The sequence below is a fragment of the Sander vitreus genome, chromosome 3 (genome assembly GCF_031162955.1).
Source record: "Sander vitreus isolate 19-12246 chromosome 3, sanVit1, whole genome shotgun sequence".
In the NCBI taxonomy this organism is placed as follows: Eukaryota; Metazoa; Chordata; class Actinopteri; order Perciformes; family Percidae; genus Sander; species Sander vitreus.
In genome coordinates this window covers 28,531,843-28,551,797 of record NC_135857.1, presented here as the reverse complement: position 1 = coordinate 28,551,797, position 19,955 = coordinate 28,531,843, and the positions used below count along the sequence as shown (strand labels likewise).

General features: G+C 42.5%; 2 protein-coding genes across 2 annotated transcripts; one reads left to right on the top strand and one right to left on the bottom strand.

Annotated features, from left to right (window-relative positions):
- Window positions 1–8,000: 8,000 nt before the first annotated feature.
- On the top strand, window positions 8,001–10,905 carry LOC144515738 (TLC domain-containing protein 3A-like). Its single transcript, XM_078246817.1, has 5 exons — window positions 8,001–8,369; window positions 8,940–9,023; window positions 9,171–9,390; window positions 9,598–9,693; window positions 10,413–10,905. Exons 1-5 carry the CDS (start codon window positions 8,248–8,250, stop codon window positions 10,707–10,709), a joined length of 819 nt encoding a protein of 272 aa, XP_078102943.1. The 5' UTR covers window positions 8,001–8,247; the 3' UTR covers window positions 10,710–10,905.
- Window positions 10,906–11,596: 691 nt separating this feature from the next.
- On the bottom strand, window positions 11,597–19,620 carry gemin4 (gem (nuclear organelle) associated protein 4). Its single transcript, XM_078246815.1, has 6 exons — window positions 19,335–19,620; window positions 16,556–18,610; window positions 15,928–16,084; window positions 15,571–15,841; window positions 12,439–13,170; window positions 11,597–12,027 (listed from the first exon to the last, which is right to left on the bottom strand). Exons 1-6 carry the CDS (start codon window positions 19,345–19,347, stop codon window positions 11,806–11,808), a joined length of 3,450 nt encoding a protein of 1,149 aa, XP_078102941.1. The 5' UTR covers window positions 19,348–19,620; the 3' UTR covers window positions 11,597–11,805.
- Between the last annotated feature and the right edge of the window lie 335 nt (window positions 19,621–19,955).

Below are 19,955 nucleotides of genomic sequence, written 5' to 3'. Positions count from 1 at the left end.
CATCTGTCCCTCTCTATGCACTGCAAACCGAACTGTCATCCTGACCGCGCCTTTGCTTCTTTTTCTTCGACTCTTGATCTTCTTGTTTGCCTCAAACCATTAAAACTCACTTGTTGCAATTTTAACCTTTTTTTCTGCTTTGAATTTATATTGTTTTTTATGTTGTTTTTTTGGGTTGTTAACCCCAGCAGCACCATGAGCATCATCATCAGCACCACCACATTGGACCGTGGATAAATCGTGCTTAGAATGTGACTTTAACAGCACTGGTCATGGTAACGAGGAGCTTACAGTCCACCGGCCTGCTTGGTGTTCATTGCCTTCCCTTCCACTGCACTACAACACTCCCATGTCTCCGTTAGCATCTTCTTCACTCTCTTTCTTTCTCCTACGGTGGTTGGGAGGCCGGTGGCACTGTGAGCATTACATGTTTCAGAGGACAACCCTCTAACTTGTGTTTTATTGAATTTGTTTCTGCCACGTGTGGCTGCTACTGATGTTTTAAAGTGCTGTGAATGGATGAATGGACAGTCCTGTAAGAATCTGCAAAGGATTAATAATGTAGACGACAATAACGGTAACAATCCTCATCGTCGATATGAGGTCTTTTCTTCCTCTCTTGTTTCATGCCATTGAACAACATGGAAAGAATGTTTTAAAGAAGAAAAAGAACACTATATCTGTATATTTTTATATCCTGATGCAATACAGAGAATGTACTATTCAATGGTGCTGAAAATGACCCATTAATGTTTTCAGTTGGTTTATTTCCCAGGTTTCAAGAGAGAGAAAAAAAGTTATTATTTATGCTTACAGGTGATAATGAGATGAGTCACACTTTTTAACAGTGGCAGTCAAACACATGAGTATATAAATATATATATATATATATATATGAATAAAAGTTAACAAAACAGTGGTTTTACCCTGAGTGTTGGTCTCTTTTTAGCGTTCATGATGGAGAACTGCAAGCATTGCTCAGACATGGTTACTGTAACAGATGAGTACTTTTAACAGGAAGGAAGAAAGAAAGAAAAAATGGTGATTGTAAGAAAAAGAAAAGACTGGAATACTTCAGGTCAGTGGTTCCCACCCTGGGGGTCGGGACCCCCATGCTGACGCAAAAACCCAGCTAAATCTGAGCAGTCTTGAGATCACCAGGAGTTCTTGTTCTTCTAGACACTAAAGCCCTTTTCCCACTGGACAAAAACCCCACTAACATCTGGCTTTTGTCCTCAGCGGGAAAGATATAGACGTTCATTCCCGGGACAAGTGACTCCATAGTAGTCATGGGTATTTATCTGCTCCAGCTTCCATTGGCAGTGATGGAAACATGACACCGGGGTGGACATGCTACTTTTTTTATTCCTTATGTTGTATGACTGGCCGTCAGGTTTCTCATGCCCCATGTCACTAATTAATACTCACTACTGTTTGCAATGCTACTGCAATTGGGAATTAGACGGTTCACATGCATATGATGTTAATAATAATTATGACTTTCTAACAGTATGATCCAAGTGTTTTTAGCTTGTATACATTGATATAGGTCTAATTCTACCTGAAAGAATCATTTGGCTGCCCAATTTTTAGTACTGCACATAGTAGAATCACACTTTGACTGCTCAACCGGCTTTCTTATCAGCCCCGATGCTGCAGAGACACACACACCATTTTCTTTTGATGGATCGCTCAGTAATCATTATGGAAGTGCCACGGCCTGGCCTACTTCATGCTGCTCCATTATTCGGATATGACCTATTTCGGTGGTCCGAGCTTTGCGGCTTCATAGCGTGATCTGATGCCATGAAAAGGTCCTGTAGCCAGGAATAGTTCTATAGGCTGACACCCAGGAGGCTCCCACATCACACTTGAAGGACTCATCCGGTCAGGCATCTGAAAAAAGATACATGTGGAAACCTAATCCACATGCAGCGAAATGTTAAGTCAACATGGATTAGTTCATGTTCAGGGATAAACATCCATCATATCATTAGAAATGGCCCAATACCATTTTTTGCTTCCCAATACCGATTCCGATACCTGAAATTGCGTATCGGTCGATACCGAGTACTGATCCGATACCAGTGTGTCATATATTTTATTATGTTTTAACAACTGTATACTACTATCCCTGTATGGATGTGATATTATTTCTATCTTTGTTGTCGGTCTGGCTCAGGTTAAACTCTTAGTGAAACATGAACAAACACAAACAATGAATGCCACAGAACTTTCTGTTATTATCCAGTTTTAACAGTCAGTTATAACGGAAAAAGAACATAAATAAACTACTTTAATGTAGATTTTCTTTAGGGCTTTATTATGTGGTATCGGATCGGTGCATAAACTCCAGTACTTCCCGATACCGATACCAGCGTTTTAAGCAGTATCGGAGGCTGATGTTCCGATACCGATACCAGAATCGGTATCGGAACATCTCTACATATCATCAGACTGATGTAATGGTGTCACTTCACTCAGTAGAACACAATCTGCAAAATTGGAAGTAATAGTGCGTAATTTTGCAGAACAATGCTTTGGCAATTTGAAGCTGTCTGTCACCATCTTAAACTACATTTGTATTTGTACACTCAGGACTGATTCCACTGAAACCAGCATGCAGATGCAGACATTACAGGAAGTCAGAACTCAGCTGGGTGGGAGGTCAGTGTGACACACAGAGGAATTCATTCAGTGTTTCTCAGGTATAGATCTTTTCTTTGCCCTCACATTTGAACAAACGAGCTGGATAATTTAAAATGAGACTACTTCTTTCAAACGTTACAAAGAAATGTTTTTAAAACTTGATATGAATCTGTCTGTTTACTTGGGACTAACAAAGGATTATAATATTTTATGTGGTATAAGGGTCAGATAGAAAGAAAGACCATTGAATTGAATTTAGTCTCACTTTCAAATTCTACAATCCCCAAACCATATGGCATTATAGTGTGTGTGTGTGTGTGTGTGTGTGTGTGTGTGTGTATGTGTGTGTGTGCGTGTGTGTGTGTGTGCGTGTGTGTGTGTGTGTGTGTGTGTGTGTGTGTGTGTGTGTGTGTGTGTTATCTCCTCGTGTTTGTTTGTGTTTTATAGCCTCAGCGTATGTTTGTGTGGGGTCAACAGGTCAGAGTGAATAATGCTCTCACGGAGCCCAGGCCAATCAGCACTGGTGCCTCGCAGGGCTGTGTCAGTTCTCCAGTTCTCTTTATATTGTATACTAACGACTGCAATAGACGCCACACTGACAATTAAATTATAAAATTCTCAGATGATACAGCAATCCTCGGCCTTATGCACAAAGATAAAAGCCCAGCAGTGTATCATACGGAAATTGAGGAATTTGTCCCGTGGTGCGACAACAACTATCTTGTGCTAAATGTGACCAAAACTGAGGAGATGGTGTTTGACCCAAAGGCCATAGGTGACACCAGGCCTGTAGTGATCAACAACTTACCCATTACCCAGGTTAGCTCGTACAAGTACCTTGGTGTACATATCGGTAATGCACTTAGCTGGAAGGACCACGTAAACACTCTTTGTTCTAGACTTCAACAGAGGATGCATTTTCTACGAAGACTTAGAGTGTATGGAGTCGAGCAAAAAATGATGTTCTATCATGCAATACTAGAGAGTATTTTAAGATATGGCATCACAACCTGGTATGGTAACCTGACAGTACAGTCCAAATCACAGATTGCCCGTCAGGTACAGACAGCTATGAAGATTATGGGGGTCAAAAAACACCTGTCCCCCCAGACAATTTATGAGCAGTCGGTTATCAGACAGGCACAAAAAATAGTTTCCGACCCGACTCACATACTTCACCCAGAATTTCAGCTTTTACCTTCTGGTAGAAGATTCAGGGTTCCTAGATGCAGGCTGAACCGACATAAACACTCATTTGTGTCCATTAAGCTTCTTAACACTAACATGTAGGCTGGTTGGGTTGTGTCCTATGTTGTCGTGCGATAAGTAGTATACCGCATGGGCTATGTGGAAATGTGTCATTTGTGCAATATGTGGACTATTGGGGTGTCCTTTATGTCATTTGTGCAATACATAGGCTATTGGGGTTGTGCAATATGTTAGTTGTGCAATATGTAGCCTATTTGGGGTTGTGCATCATGTCATTGTGCAATACGTTAGGCTATTGGGGATTGTGCAATAGGTTAGTTACGCAATACGTAGGCTATTCGGTTGTGTGTTATGTCATTTGTCCAATACGTAGTCTATCGAGGTTGGGCATTGTCAGTGCATTGTGGAATTTGTGCAATATGTAGGCTATTGGGGTTGGGCAATATGCTAGCTATGCAATATTGTACTGTGCAAGGGCTGTGCCACACTTATTGCGGAGAATACAGCCGACGGGGTTGTTTAATGGGAAGTGCCAATGAAAGGAGTAGTTAATGTGCTTATTATATGTATATGGAAGCATGTTTTTGTTGCATGAGAGTATGTGTTGAGAGGTATTTGTATTTGTTGTCTTTTCTGTATTTGGTGTTGTCTTTTTTGTATTCTGTGTTGTCTTTGTAACGCTGCAGAATGGACAGAGTCCAAAACAAATTTCCCTTCGGGGACAATAAAGTATATCTTATCTTATCTTATGTCTGACTCATTTTATTAAGCAAAGCCACTTCTCTGGAACTTCTCTGTTGTGAACTTTGAAACGAATACTGAGTTACACAAAACAACACTGAATCCTTACTAGGAGTTAAATGCAGAGCTGGAATTACATGGGAAAAGAAGCTTGTGGAGAGAGATTTCACACAAAAACCTTGACATGGCAGATTCTTATGGTGAGTTATTCTAAGCAATTTAAAAAGATTGTGGGCAACTGTATTTGTATTTGAATGTGTATGAAAGGGAGATCATGAATGTTTCTCAGGTCCAGAGCCAAGCCTGTCCCAAGTGGTTTTGCTTTTACTTGGTGAGAAACAAAGTGGGAAGAGCTCAGCAGGAAACACCATTCTGGGAAAACCAGTCTTTGACAAAAAAACTACTCGCAGCTACAAAAAGAGTGGCACCACCTTTGGGATACAAGTGAATATACAAGTTTATACTTTGGATTTACTCATTTTAACTCTAAATCTTGTCTTTACTCACATTGACTGAATTTCAATCAACCAGGTGACAGTGGTGGACACCCCAGGGTGGTTGTCCCACTCCACCACTCCAGACATAGTATCCCGGGAGCTGTGCAGAGGTTTGACCCTCTGCCATCCAGAGCCCCATGCCATCCTGCTAGTGCTGCCCACCACCTCCACCTTCGGCCCAGAGGAGTGGAAGGCCATGGAGGCCCAGCTCAGACTGCTCCAAACCCCCATCTGGCAGCGAGCCATAGTCCTCTTCACCCATGGAGACAACTTAGGTAAATAATGATCATTTACTGTACTAGTCTGTGATATGTTTTCTTTATGCTCACTGTTTATGTTTCTGTATCTCACAACTAGTGCCGGAGGGCAGTAACTGTGTTTGTACATTTATTTCTTTTTATTGGATTGTTCCCAGTGGTTTCACAAGATCACAAGATGATTCAAAGGATACATAAGAAAAACATGTCTTGTATTGTTGTTCATTTTTGCTTTTTTCTTGTAAAGTACTGGATATTTTTACCTCTTTTGTTGCTTCAAATGAAACAATCCACGAAAGAACTGCTCACAATTCATATCCACAGCAAGGCCATAACCTGTGATGACAGGTCATAGGCACACAGATGTTCAGTGACTTGTGGTGTTTCCCTGACTTTTCCCTCTAGCACCACCATGAGGTTATGTTTTTGAAAAAAATGTCTTTACAACTTTCCATAATATTTATGTCCACCTCAGGATGAATTGGGTCAACTTTTATTCTTTGTCCAATAATTTGGTTTATGACTAAACACCTGCAAAACTAATGCCATTCCCATCAGGCTCAACTGTGTCTTTAATGCTATGTGAGCATGCTAACACGCTAAACTAACCTGGTGAACATTGTACCTGCTAAAGATCAGCATGTTAGTATTTTCACTACGATCATGGTAGCATGCTGACGTTGGCATTTAGCTGTAGACTCTGAGTCTTACTCATTCATTACTAAAATTATGGTTCTTTGGCTCTGTCCATTGCAGTTTATCTCAACCAGTGAGGTTATTTTGCAGGAAACCTGCCTATACAGGAGCACATAAGGCGACAGGGTCGGACTCTTCATTGGCTGCTGGAGCGATGTGGGAACAGGTACCAGGTTATGAGCAGCCAGTCCAGGGCCTCAGAGGCTCAGGTCACAGAGCTCTTTGAAAAGATCAAGAAGATGATGGAGACTAACAAGCGTCCCAAGTATATCCAGGACCAGATATACACCCAGCTGAGACGAGATGTGAGCATAGAGGACAGGAGGTGGCAGGGAAGACAAGAGGAGATAGAAATGACAGTGATGCATAATGTGCATGATGGGAGAATGGGACAAAGGAAGCAGATGGCCCCAGGACGGCTTCATATGCCCAGAGGTAGGTATATGAACTTTGATTAGATATTTCTAATTCTGCCCACAATCAGCAAGTGAACTGGCATAAAATGTGTGTAAATTGTGTAAAATGTGAAAACTACTTCATTTTGTGTCACTGCTGGATTCTCAGCAGGGCCAGTTGGTTTTAAGCCTGCTCTTGGCCTCATTCTGCTGGGAAGGAGGAAGTCAGGGAAGAGCTCAGCAGGCAACATGATCTTAGACAGGGAAGAGTTTCAGATCGACAAAAAGACCACCAGGTGCTCTGTAAGCCATGTGGAAGTATCAGGGTGGCCTGTCACGGTGGTGGACACCCCCGGGTGGAGTCTGTTTGGTCTGGCCAATCCCAAGCAGGTCAGGACGGAGATCAGTCGGAGCCCTTCCCTCTTCCCTGTGAGGAGCAAAGTGTCATTTGTGCTGGCTGTACCGGTGAGCTCGTTCAGAGAGAAAGACAGGAGAGCTGTGGAGATGTACCTCAGCATTTTGGGGAATGATGTATGGAGAACAACTGTGGTGTTGTTCACCTATGGAGAGGAGCTGAGAGGAAGGGCAGTGGAGAAACTCATCGAGCAGAACGGAGAGCCTCTACAGTGGCTGCTGGACAGATGTGGCCACCGGTATCAAGTGTTAGATACAAATACAGGAGACAAGACTCAAGTCAATCAGCTGCTGGAGATGGTGGAGCAACTATAGGAAGTAAATGGCAAACATTTTTACAAACAAAACAATTTTTTAAAGCCAAAAGTCTTCTTCATTATTGTTCTCTGTGTGATTTCAATACATGTCTGTGAAATTCAATTTCCATTTGGTTTTTTTTTTTTATTATAATTTTTTGTATTTATTGACAAATAATATGGTAACTTATAAAAATACCAGGACATCAGAAAATAGACAGAAATCCTAAATCAGTTCATAAAAATGTTTAGGGTACATATATTCAGTTTGTGTTTAGAATATAGGATTGAAGTAAAGTTTGATTTCATTTCCAAAAATTAAAAAGGATGGTTGACATAAATCTTCTGGAACGATTTGAATAAATTAGCAAACCACATCAATGTCCTTCTTATATTTTTGAAGAAATGGGGATAAAAAAATAACCATTAATTACTTTAAAAAGTCACTTCCTTAACCTTATTTAAAATCAGATATTTACAAGGTAGCCTAAGCACCAGAGTTTCTTCCAGTCTAAGTGTGTGAAGTAAGGTTATTCCAGTAGAAGACAGCATTTGGAACAGAGACTATTTCTTTTTGAAATAAATCACGGATACGACCAACACCAGTAACAACATGATCCAGTGGTATACAGTAAATTCAGATAATGCTGAGCTTCTGAAAGCCTCTGAACACCCACACAGGTGAGTTCAGTTATTCTGGCTGATTAGACCTCTGCTCGGGTTGAAGGTGGGCCAGAGCTTAGAAGGTCACAAATCAAAGCTGTCATTTGTTCTTCGCTCTCCATTGTCTACCACGCATGGGCAGACGATGTGCAGCAGCGCCCTCTGCTGTCACAGTTTCTGATGGGTCACAGCTTTCGGTGCAACCAAATAATTTCTAATAAGGGCTTTGGTGCAACACCGGGACATAGGGGCAACAAAGCTAACAGCAGACTCATGAAAACGTCAATCAGTCTATACCACCACCCACACAGTCCTGGGAAGAGTTCCAATCAACCAGATTATTAACTGCGTAGTTAGCTATACATTAGGCTCTGTCCCTGTTTTGTAACTGGAGCTGTTTAGCGGCTACAGGAAGAGGTCGGCTAAGATAATGTTTACTGCGTTGGTTTGTGGAGCTGTGGTTTTTCCAGGGCTTTTCTACAGCTTCAGGAAAGTACTGAAATACACTTTCACACACTGGAGTGACGCCGACGTGGTTTCTGTCAGTGAGAGGTCAGCAGCACCCACAAAAGCCGGGTTTACTTCGCCGAACTCCTTTAAGACATACGGCAGTTTAAAGTTGTCTTGCTGATTTCTCAATTAAATAACGTTGTGCAGATTTACTTGCTATTTTATATATATATATATATATATATATATATATATATATATATATATATATATATATATATATGTTTATATAAAGAGCTGGCAAATTCGGCACTGACAATGAACCAAGGGCTCGTTTCAATATTATTTAAATAAAGAGTCGTCATTCTGTTACGTTAACACATTGGCGGTGTTATGAGCCGTGTTAAAAGTTGGAATTTTACTCAATTATTTGGTCATGTGTGTAACATGTCGGCCGAAGACCCAAATTTCGAACTCTGAGAGAGCTAAGTAGTTATAATATTTGTAATATTTGATGATGTATACATTGGTGCCGATACGCAAGACACTACATAAATTCGCACGTTTAATGGAGTTTCGTGTAATTGTCTGTATACGATTTGTAGTCTCTTTCCAGTTTTATTTTTGTGCATAACAAAGTACTGGTCATTTTTGTTGACTCTGTTTCTTCAGGCTGGTATCCGCTATCCATGCTTCTTTGTCTACTGCAGCTGGTGTCGCAGTTGTGACTTCCTGCAGGGATGTCATGACTGACAGGTGGGTCACGTTTGAAATCTCAGTTAATATATTTGTGGCAAAACAACACGCACACAAAACTCAAGCTTACTGTCTTTTCACATTAGATTGAATTGTTTGCATATTAAGAATTGATTCAGTGAAAATGCTCGGTGTCTCACCATACAGTCACTGGCTGGTCAATTGGTTCGTTTTGTTCGGAGCTCCCTATATGGCCAACGACATCTATGCCATGTATCTGAGCCGCTACCATACTCAGGAGGCCAGAGGTAATTCCAGTTTATACAGCGGCCACTCTCTTCAGACAGTGAAATCTTTCCTCCTGAAGGACTGGATGTTTGTCCTCCATCACCTGGTGCTGCTTTTCATTTTCCTGCCTATCACTCTGGCAAGTATGGGGAGGAATCACTGCCATAGGGTGTTTTTATAGAACTTATTGGTCAGTTTATTATGAACACACACACTTGCAAAAGAGGCACACATTCTTACTATCACACAAGCACACAATGTAGAGACTTGAACATATGAACAGGCATATATACACGTCACACACACAGAATAGGGGCTGACTAAGTCTGCTGTGTCTTATTTGCAGTTCTTCAGAAGGGGACTGGGTGATTTCTTCATCGGCTGCTTGCTCACCACAGAGTTCAGCACTCCTTTTGTCTCTATAGGAAAGATTCTCATCCAGGTAAACCATATAGACATCATACAAATTGAACTTTTTTAACGAGGATAAGATTTAACCATGAAGCTGTAACACAAAACCCTCTAGTGGCATGTGACTATTCAAATATTTAAAGGTCTGAAGAAAATACCTAGCTTTTTTTCAGCTTGAGTGCCCACTCTATCACAGGGACAGAATTTCAAACTTACATTTTGATGTGTTAACAATACTGTTAGAATTAAAAGTCCTGATTTACAAATATTACTTAAATAAAGGTACGCAAGTATAATAAAAATACTATTACTACTTATGGTATGAAATGTAAAAGTACTAATTTTGTACAGTGGACAGTTTTTTTTTTTTTACAACTGATGCATTGATGTAATTTTTAAAGTGAAATTGTTAGAATATTTAAAACATTGAAATGGGATGAAAACCAATCTTCCAAAAGATGTGGCCTAACACGTCAAAATCTCCCATAGGTGTTCAGTAAGGGTGAGATGTAGTCTGTTAAGGTCATCGCATGATTCACATCAATTTCATACTCAAACCATTTAGTGAGACCCCCGTGCCCTGCATGGAAGCATTTGCTGTCAGATTCTGTGACACCCATCTGCGTTTGTAACAAAGATTTAAAGTATTATTATTTTTTTACTTAGACGTTAAATAATTCCCCTTCTTCCGCCATCTCGTTCACATTCCTTTTCTTCTGTTTCACCCTGAACTGGTCCTCTAATATCCAGCTGGGCCTTGATGACACCAGGCTGCACAGAATCAATGGCATCATTGTCCTCTTGAGTTTCTTTACGTGTCGGATCTTGGTCTTCCCCTTCATGTACTGGATGTACGGCCAGCAGTTTGGGATTCCCGTGCACAGAGTCGCCTTCCATCTGCCTCTGCACTGCAACGTGGGTAACCTGGTGATCCTGGCTCCACAGATCTACTGGTTTAATCTGCTGCTGAGGAAAGCTAACAGACTCTACCTGCGACAGAAGGGAGGGAATGGAGACGGAAACAAAGACAGGCCGAAGGCAGACTGAAGATTTCTGAAGGTTTATAAAATGACCTGGTTTTCCTTTTCTCGAAATTTAAATAGTTTACTGAGAAACTTTTAACCTTCATTTTTTTGACATTTTATGACTCACAATATTTCTTAAAATATTGTGACTTTATTCTCAGATTTTTTCTTTGTTCTGTGGCCCTAATATATCAATATACAGAGAAGTTTGTCGTGCACTACTTTTTAAGTGGTTTGTCAGCTGTTACTATGTGACAACAGTCTTAAATGTTGCGTTAAGCACGGTTACTATTGTTACTACTCTTTACTATTTGCAGAGAATATTTTAGCACAAACTTTTTTCAACAATCTTTTTACTTGAAATATTTTTAAATTATGTAGTGATTGTGCTCTTGAAGAGTACGCAGTGCTTACGTATGCATGTCCCAAAACCCCGCCCTGCTTGAGCTATGTTACTGGTTGCACGGCGTTCCTGGTTTGACTGGTCATGACGGTTTTCCCAAGATGGCGCCTGCCTGTATATGCGAACGGTATGTATGTAGGGACCCTCATTATGCTACCGTGGAAGTGGGGTGCTATTTTGAGCCTTGTTAGTGGTATAGAAATAGCGATTTCTTTTTACTTTACCAGTGCCCCGAAGACTAGAGTTATAAGCTAATCAGCGGTTTGCGCTAGCTTGTTTCAAGCTAGAGACACATTTGATTAGCATGAAAACATATCCCAGAGAACAGTCAAGTCGGTACACGTTATTAACCCCTAGGTTCATTTTGTGCCGGAATTGTCCTTTAACAGTAGATACATTTGTACTTAAATTAAAACATACTATCTGAGCCAAACCATCCTGTTCAAGAACCTATAACAGTTCACTTTCAGAGTAGAGATATGAATATTACTGAGGCAGCACAAAAATACATTTGCTGTGAAATATTAGCTTTTTATTCACTCAGATTCCTAAACCATCACTTTGTAATAACGTCTTATGTTAGCCAAGTGCAGTGTATAACACTGACCACGAATGATATCCTTATTTTATCAGCAAACATGCTCAAAATCTACAGAGAATTTTAGCGTTGGAGAACCCTAATTCTTCAGTGGAATACAGATGAAAAATCAGTGTCTTAAGCTGCTGATGACACAAGCTGAGCGATCTTCTGCTGCAGGACAGCCTTCATCTCCTGGTTCTCCAGGTTGTCTGTGATGGTGGAGAAGAAGTGGCGGGTGTTGTCGCTTTCCAGTGGGCTGCTGCTGTGTGGGAAAGCGGCCATGATAGCCTCATAGTGGCTGAGGATCTCCAGACTGGACAGGAACAAGGGTTCACACTGGCCTCCTGGCATCATCACCTGGGAGAAGGACATTTAACCACTGAGACTTTCATCCAGATTTAGGAAAATGAATACATTAGAGGAGTCTATTCTAAAATATTGAATGCTATTTTGACTTCCAATGACCCAGTTGGTTAAACTCTATTATGTAAGAGATACCTGAAAAGTTGTAGGCAAAGAAATTTCGATTTGCGTGGTTCTCAGCTATAAGATTTCTTTTTTTAATCTGTGGTGGTCGTTACACAAATAACCCTAGCTCCATGATCTTTAGCTCGGCCTGTTGCTGTCTTTACCTACAGTTTAATACAGGGGCATTAATTGAGAACTGCAAACAAACACCTACTTCATAGGTTACTAAAAAGTTATTCCCCTTCTTCCAGCTAATCAGAATCAAGACTTCTCCATGACCATGGTATTAACATTTCTTACCTGGATGTGCTGAACATGGCAGAAGAGCTGGCTGAGTACAAAAAGGACTTCTTGACTGGGAACTGTCTTCTCCTCCACCTCCTCCTCCTCCATTTGGGACTCTTTGGATTTCAGAGGAGAGCCTTTTGCTTGTTGAAGCTCTTTGGACATTTTAGGAGCTTTGATTGAAGTGCAGGAAGGGCTGGAGTCTCTAGACACTGGTGTTTGAGGGGACGTTGAAGCAGGGACAGTCAAAGCACCAGATGAAGGAAGAGGCAGCTTGGCTCTTACAGAGTTCATCATCTCCCTCACAGCGTGGGCGTATAACCTGCCAGCGTGTGCCCAGCCGTCTACTGGCAGCCAGTGGGAGCAGCTGGACCCGCAGAGCAGCTGAAGGACTCGAAGCAGGAGGACAGACAGGCGGAGATCGCATGAAAACCTCCTCAGATCCAGGAGGGGCAAATAGTCCACGTACTCGAGCGAGAAGGGAACGTGGAGGCGACCCGAGGTAATCAGCTCCCTCAGGACTCTCAGCAGTCTGGTCCACTGGGGGACCGAGCACCAGGGCAGGGTCTGGGTCAGAGCCACCAGCAGGCCTTTGCTGAACATGTTGACGTGGTCGGGCCGGCGCTGGTCCAGAGAAAGACGGGACAACATGGTGGACTGCAGGGAGTCTGATACAGAGCAGCACTCCATCCAGGCCAAAAGACCTGTACCCTGGCCATATTGAGGCAGGACCAAACCTGACCACTCCTACAGAGGACGGGGAGACCAGATATACAAAGATATATATTAGCAGGAATATTTGGGCTATTCAGTAACAAAGGTCACGTTTCAGATCAGCTGTGACCAGTAGTTACTGTTATTCATTATTATAACATGCTGCCAGGTGAGCTGGTCGGCTTCATCTCAAAGAACAAAGTTCACACAATTTATCATTAACTATGTCAAGGTTATTTTATTGCATTTCTGCAATAAACATGCAGCCCATTTTTACAGTCTCTGTTAAAGGTCAAGTGTGTAATGTGTTTAGTTGTTCATTATCAAAATCTGTGTTGCCCGTTCATAAACTTGTCCTTTTTCATGAATATTTACCACCACCATCAATTCCAAGTATTCCTTTTGGCTTGAAATTTTACATTTGCATGAACTGGGGTAGGCGCTACATATTCATGCGCCATCTTGAAATACGTTAGCCGGTAAGGGACATACAGGACATACTGCTTCGCCTTTCGCGTTTTCGCTGTCACATGATAAACTCACAGGTGCTGCTAATGGGTATCGTATCGACCCGTGTACTTTTCGTTCAATTTTGAAACGATATCCAAATTTGAAAAATGGGTCTCTTTAAAGTGCCCATATTATGAAAAAAACACTTTTTCTGGGATTTGTTCTTTTGTGTCTCTGGTGCTTCCACACACATACAAACTTTGAAAAAAATCCATCCATGCTGTTCTGAGTGAGATACGGTTTCTGAATGTATCCTGCCTTCAGTCTCTGGGTGAGCTGGTCAAAATCGGCACTGCTTGTGACGTCACAAGCCGAAACGAGCTGGCTAACCGCAACCGTTAGCTCGTAGCTAACGCTAATGCTAACGCTAGCATGCTACCTCGTTCTCAATAGCAAAGCACTGCTACAACACACACAAGTTCACCATAATCTACAAAAGAACTATTTACATTTAGAAGTCTCCCAGCTAATCCTGCCTTGAAACTGACTGAAGTTGGAGAAACAGCCTCTCTTTTACTGTCTATGGAGCTAGCTAGCTGACATGATCTACATCTGAGCTACTGCATGTGTGAGTGCAATCAAAGATAGAACAGAAGAAGAAGAAGAAAAGAGGTCTCACTCTGTAGCTAAAACAGAGACCAGGTGAAAAGAGGATCTGCAGCAGTGAGAGAGAGCTGTGCAGTACAACAAAAATACGGTGATTTTTGAAAATTAAACCATGTAAACCTATTCTGGTACAACCTTAAAATACAATTATGAACCTGAAAATGAGCATAATATGGGCGCTTTAAACCTTGTTAACATTAATGACAATGTGTTCAAACAGAAAACGAGCAGGAAATAAACTTGTCCATGATTCTATTGAGAGACTTCCAGCTGACAGCGGGGTCTGTGAGCGTCACTGGCCAGCTGGCAGGGAAGTGATCCCGGCCGCCACCAGCTGGCTGTCGCGTCAGACTGGAGCTTCTCAAGTCCGACAACATCTGAGCAAATGTGCAATTGGCCATTCATTTTGCTGCAGTTGATTTCTCGCATAAAAAAAGTCTCAGAAGTGAATTTAGTGGTGAAATAGCAGACAAAAATTGTAACAAGTTTCCAGTTGTTGGCTGCTACGGCAAACTCCCGATCTAGATTCTAGAATCGATTGCTTTTTTACAATTTTCGTCTGCTATTTCACCGCCGAGTTTAGAGCATTGAAAGAGAGTGCGTTGGTTGACTGGCACGTTAGGAGGAGGTACTTTAGGTTGTTGTTGTTCGTCCACGTCTTTAATGTTAATCTCTGGGTGATGGCGTACCATGTGAGTTCTCAAGTTTGTGGGGTTTCCAAAATACTTTCACTTTGCAAAGCCTGCATATAGCATGATTCCTATCAAGTTCTGTCCTCCCCTCGAGGTTATAAAAGCCGAAATGTGTCCAAACTCTCACCTTCAATGAGGATGGAGCGTTCTCTTAATACACCTATGGGATGGAGCAGGTTGAACAATTCTTTCTGTGAGGTTTGCCATTGTTTGCGCCGACTGAACAACCTCCGATGCACTCCTTCTGATTATGACAAGAGTGCCCAGGCGTCAGTGTGAATTTGACGCAGCGCCATCTATGGGAATCGCGAGGTAATGTCATTTCAGGACAATAGTGTCAAAACTAAAAGAAAAAAAAAATATGAATCGATTTTTTTGGAATTCTATGAATCGATTTTGAATCTGTCAAGCTTGAATCTCGATTTGAATCGATTTTTTTTGCACACCCCTAGTACAAACATGTAAAATAGGTGGGGTGACCCTTTCAAGTTCATCATAACAGACAAATATGTTGCATTTAGGCAGGAAGTCTGGGTTTTTGGAGATCAAGGAACAATGATACCCTCATACCTTAATGCCTTTAAAAGAAACTCAAGATTAAGGGTTAATCCAGATTGGTTCTTACCTGCTCAGGTAGATCACACACAGTCAGCAGAGATGACGGAACCTCGTTTTTGAAGTGTTCCCCCCAAACGGGCTTTAGGTGGAACTGAATGGTCCAGTCCAGTCCCTCCATTTTGTTGTGGAGCCAGAACAAAGCTCTGGACCAGCTGCTGGGGTCCGCCGCCACCTCGGCACCCACCACCTGCCCCAGTGTGGTCAGCACCGACACCAGCAGCTCCTTGGTGTCCATGGACCAGTGGTGGACAGTGCTCTGTCGTGGTTGCTCCCAACATCTAGCGAGATTTCAATGGATACGTGTCAAATTAAAGAAGGTATCTGGATCTGGATTGAAGGCCAGAAGAACACTCATCTTACAAACCTCAGAGTCTGGTTGAGCAGCTGGGCCAGGACATAGAGAAGGGGAAAGGGAGAGCAGTCCAGCACCCAGTGATGAGACAAGGCTGGTTCCTGGACGTCCACAGACAAAGCAGTGTGAAGTAGTTGCAGACTCAATTCTATATCAAAGCAGCTTTTAGCTGGAAGAAATACAAAGAAGTACGTTGGAGCAGACAATCAATGTAATTTTCCTTACATGAACACATAATATAGACAAAGAATCCTTAAAGCTGCACTTGTCAATATGTAAACTGTAACCTTTTCTTTGGTTTACACAAATCTCTTATGACAAGTAGGCTAAGCGATCTTCATTTGATGACGTTGAAAGTAGTGGTTGATAGCTAGAGAAAAAGCTAATGAGGGGAATTTGAGCATTTTGTCGAACCAATGCTAAAACTTTTGGAATGAAGCTGATGATAGTCAATACAAATAGTAAGGTCTAGTATTTAATATCACTGATCGCTTATTCATTCAATATCAGCATCATATTTGTCTAGCTGCCTCATTAACATGCAATTTATAGTGCCATTTTGAAAACGGAGACGATTCATAAACTAACATTTAAGGCTGGAAAGATAAATTAGTGAATATGACTATCATGGGACACTCACCCGTAGTGGAGAGGTTGGGCAGGACGAAGATGTTGACGACCTCCTGAGGTGTGAGAAAACTTTGCCTCCGTTCTTCCTCTCCCTCCACTGTCATGACAGGCATCATCAGCAGACCCAGACACTTGAGGAGCTGCTCCTTCTCATTTGCTGACAACGATTTGGTCTCGATCATCTCCTGTAGACACCTGCAGAGTAGAGCGCTGCCACTCAGAGCATCCTTTCCTTCATGTACACTTTCCTCTGCCTCTCCGCTTTCATCTTCATTACTTTGAGCTTCGTCTTTTCTTTCCCTCTGTCCTCTGAGTCCAGGCAGCTGCTGCAGGATCTTAGCCATAAGAGAGAAAGCGCCTTTATTGAAAATAGCTGAATGACAACAAGACCTCAAAGCTGCTTCTGGGTTCTGAAATGCAACGCGAGCTACTAGAGAGACTGCGGTGTTCAGATTGCCCTGCGACGTCGCTGCCGACGCTCCACCCCGTCCTTGGATGATGCAGTTGAAGGCCATGTTGAGCTCCTGTTCAAACCCGGCGGTCACAGCGGAGGGGACGGAGCGCCCAAAGAACCCCCTGCTGGACAGTCTCAACATGGCAGCCAACGCTTTGTTCTTGTCTTCCAAGGAAAGCGCAGAGAAAATGTCTGCAATAACTTTCATCAGCTTCCTGCACTGGCTCACATTTGGGCTCTCACTGTGGAGTTTACTTAGGAGGGTGGAGGTTAGTTTGATCAGTGTGTTGTGCTGCTGGAAGGCTGCTTGGTTCTTTTCCAAGCAGTTTATCCAGAGCTCATCATGAGCAGCCCAACTCTGCTCACTGGCAAATAACACCGCAAAATTCTGATAGTCCTCCAGGCGGTGATTGATGATGATCGCGGTGACCCTCGCGTTCACATCAGGGGTGCTCTCTGTAGCAGGGAACGCCAGTGACTCCAGCAAACCCCTGAGTTTATTCTTCTCAGGCTCTTGATCATCCATTTCAGTCATAGTTTCAGGTACTTCAGCTTTCTGTAGAGCTGTCAGCACTCTCTGGACACTTTGTTCTAGTTTGAATGCTGAGTAGCTAGAGCCGTCATGCACTTTCAGGAGCCCATTGTTTTGCCAAAACTGAGAAAGTTCTGTTATAATCTTCAAAGCTTCTCCAAGCTTCATCCTGCTGGGTTGAAACTGCGATGGTGTGTGAGACGCACGTAGGTCTCTCTGAGCCTCCTGAATAAGTTCAGGACTCAGTTTCTCATTTTTCTTTTCCCTGATGCTGACTTCTTTAGATAGGATGTGCATCTTCTCTTTGGTGGGAAGCATGACTGCTTGGTCTATCAGGAAGGCTGTGTACAGAGCATCAAGAGAAATGGAGAGGGCCTGGAGGCAAAGGTCTGTTGTAGTTATGTGATCTTTTATGTCTTTAAGTGCATGAAGGAGAATGTGCAGGACATCAGCGGTTGGCGGCCCTACGGGTGGATCTGATGCGTCTAGCTTGAACCTCTTGGCAGCCTGAGGGGACAGACCTGGAGACTCGGACGACAAACGAGCAAATTGTCTGCCGAATATCGTCTCTATGCTATCTTCTCCTCCCGCTTCCTGCTCATCTCTGCCTTTCCACAGTTCCCACCACACCTCCAGAAAAAGTCGAACATCATCCTCTCTAGTAGGGCTGCTCCTCACGTGTTGCACTAGCCTTTCAAGCTCAGTACAGATCCGAGATTGAGGTAGACAGAAGAGGAATTGGGCAAATATCTGAGCAGCTGGCATCGACCTCACCACTTCCAGCAGGACAACATGGTTGACGTCAGGGAGGCCGTTCTGGAGGGGGAAGAAAGGGTTCTCCCTCCAGGCCATCTCTATGTCCTCTCCAGTCTCCCTGCACAACACCTTCAACCACAGAGCACATACTAATTTCTTTATCCAGCTGACAGCCGCTATCACATCCTCTCCACAGATTTCTCTGACTGCCTCCAGGACCAGATGTCCCACCCTGCTCCAGTCAGCTTTCTCAAGGGAGGACAGGGATGAGGGGAGACAGAGTTTATCAGCCAGGAGGAAAGCACCCTGAAGAATAGCCACATCTTAAAGCACAAGAGAGCAGGGTCAAAACTAAGGAAAAGACTTATTTGAATTAGTATTTAATTCATTCATGCACAGCTTATCATCCAATTCGGATATTTTGTTAGCGGTTATAAATAAGAGGACAGTTGTGTACACAAGTAGTGATTCAACTAAAAATTATTTTAATTATCAATGAATATACAGATTGAATTACTAATTTTGTCTATTTTTTTAAATTATGCTGTTTATACCGAACTGAAGAGTTTTACCTAGATTCGAAAGACAGACTTAAGTCTTATTTTTGAATTATAAAACGGGTAGCTCAAATCAAGCAATCTGATTGGTTCATAGCCGTGACATAAAAACCATATACAACCATAGATGTATTAAGAGAACGTATACAACGGCTATGACGTCAAATTCTTTTGCACAATCATTCCGCGTCTAAGAAAAACGTGGACGGCAACCGCTTCGTGCCCCTACCGCCGTGATCAAACCCGCTTGCCCTGACCGGAGGCGGCGAGTTACCGCGCGGTGGTGTGAATGCCACTAAAACGGTGTTCGGCCCGGACCGACACCAAGCGGTATCACAACATACCACGTAAGCCTACAGCATTGCTGGTAAAGACGGCAGCTTAAAAATTAAAAGATTCTGAATTAAATGTAGTCACATTTACACATTTAGAAAGGCATGCATGTTTTAGGGCTATAACGTTAGGCTATTGTACAAAAAGTTAACGTTACCCCTGTTCATCATCGATGTCGCAGCTGCTGGATGCAGCTAAACTAAGATAGGTAGGTAATTTTAGTCCAGTTTTCAATTCCCATTCATAAACGTTACCACAGCGTGCCGGTCAGAATATTGTCTATATAGTCTACTAAACCACTAGGGTAGGCCTACTGCGCACAATACCATATCTGTCAACATAATTCGCGTTTCGCACGTTTTCAGGCTTTCAGTAGCATGTCAACAATTTCGTATAAAGCGCTTCCGCTCTTCCGCATCAGCGTGTCTCAAAAGAGAAGAGAGACCCCGCTGCTCTCAGGGGTTCAGATATCTTCACAGCGCCACAACATGATGAACTCAGTACTGCAGGTAGACACACGAAGAGATAAACGAAACCGCCTGTTAAATAACGTCCACGACCACGATACATAATTATTAAGCGCTACATGTTTTTGGAGCTACAACAAGGACAGTGCGCTTTATCTTTGGTTTCCTGATTTTTATGTGTAACATACGGCATAGCCTACACTAGTTTACACCAAACATATAGCCTAGGAATGACCATTTACCAATATGTAGCCTACGACACAGACACTCATTGTATCATTTTAAATGTTCCAATTTAATAACATAGCCGA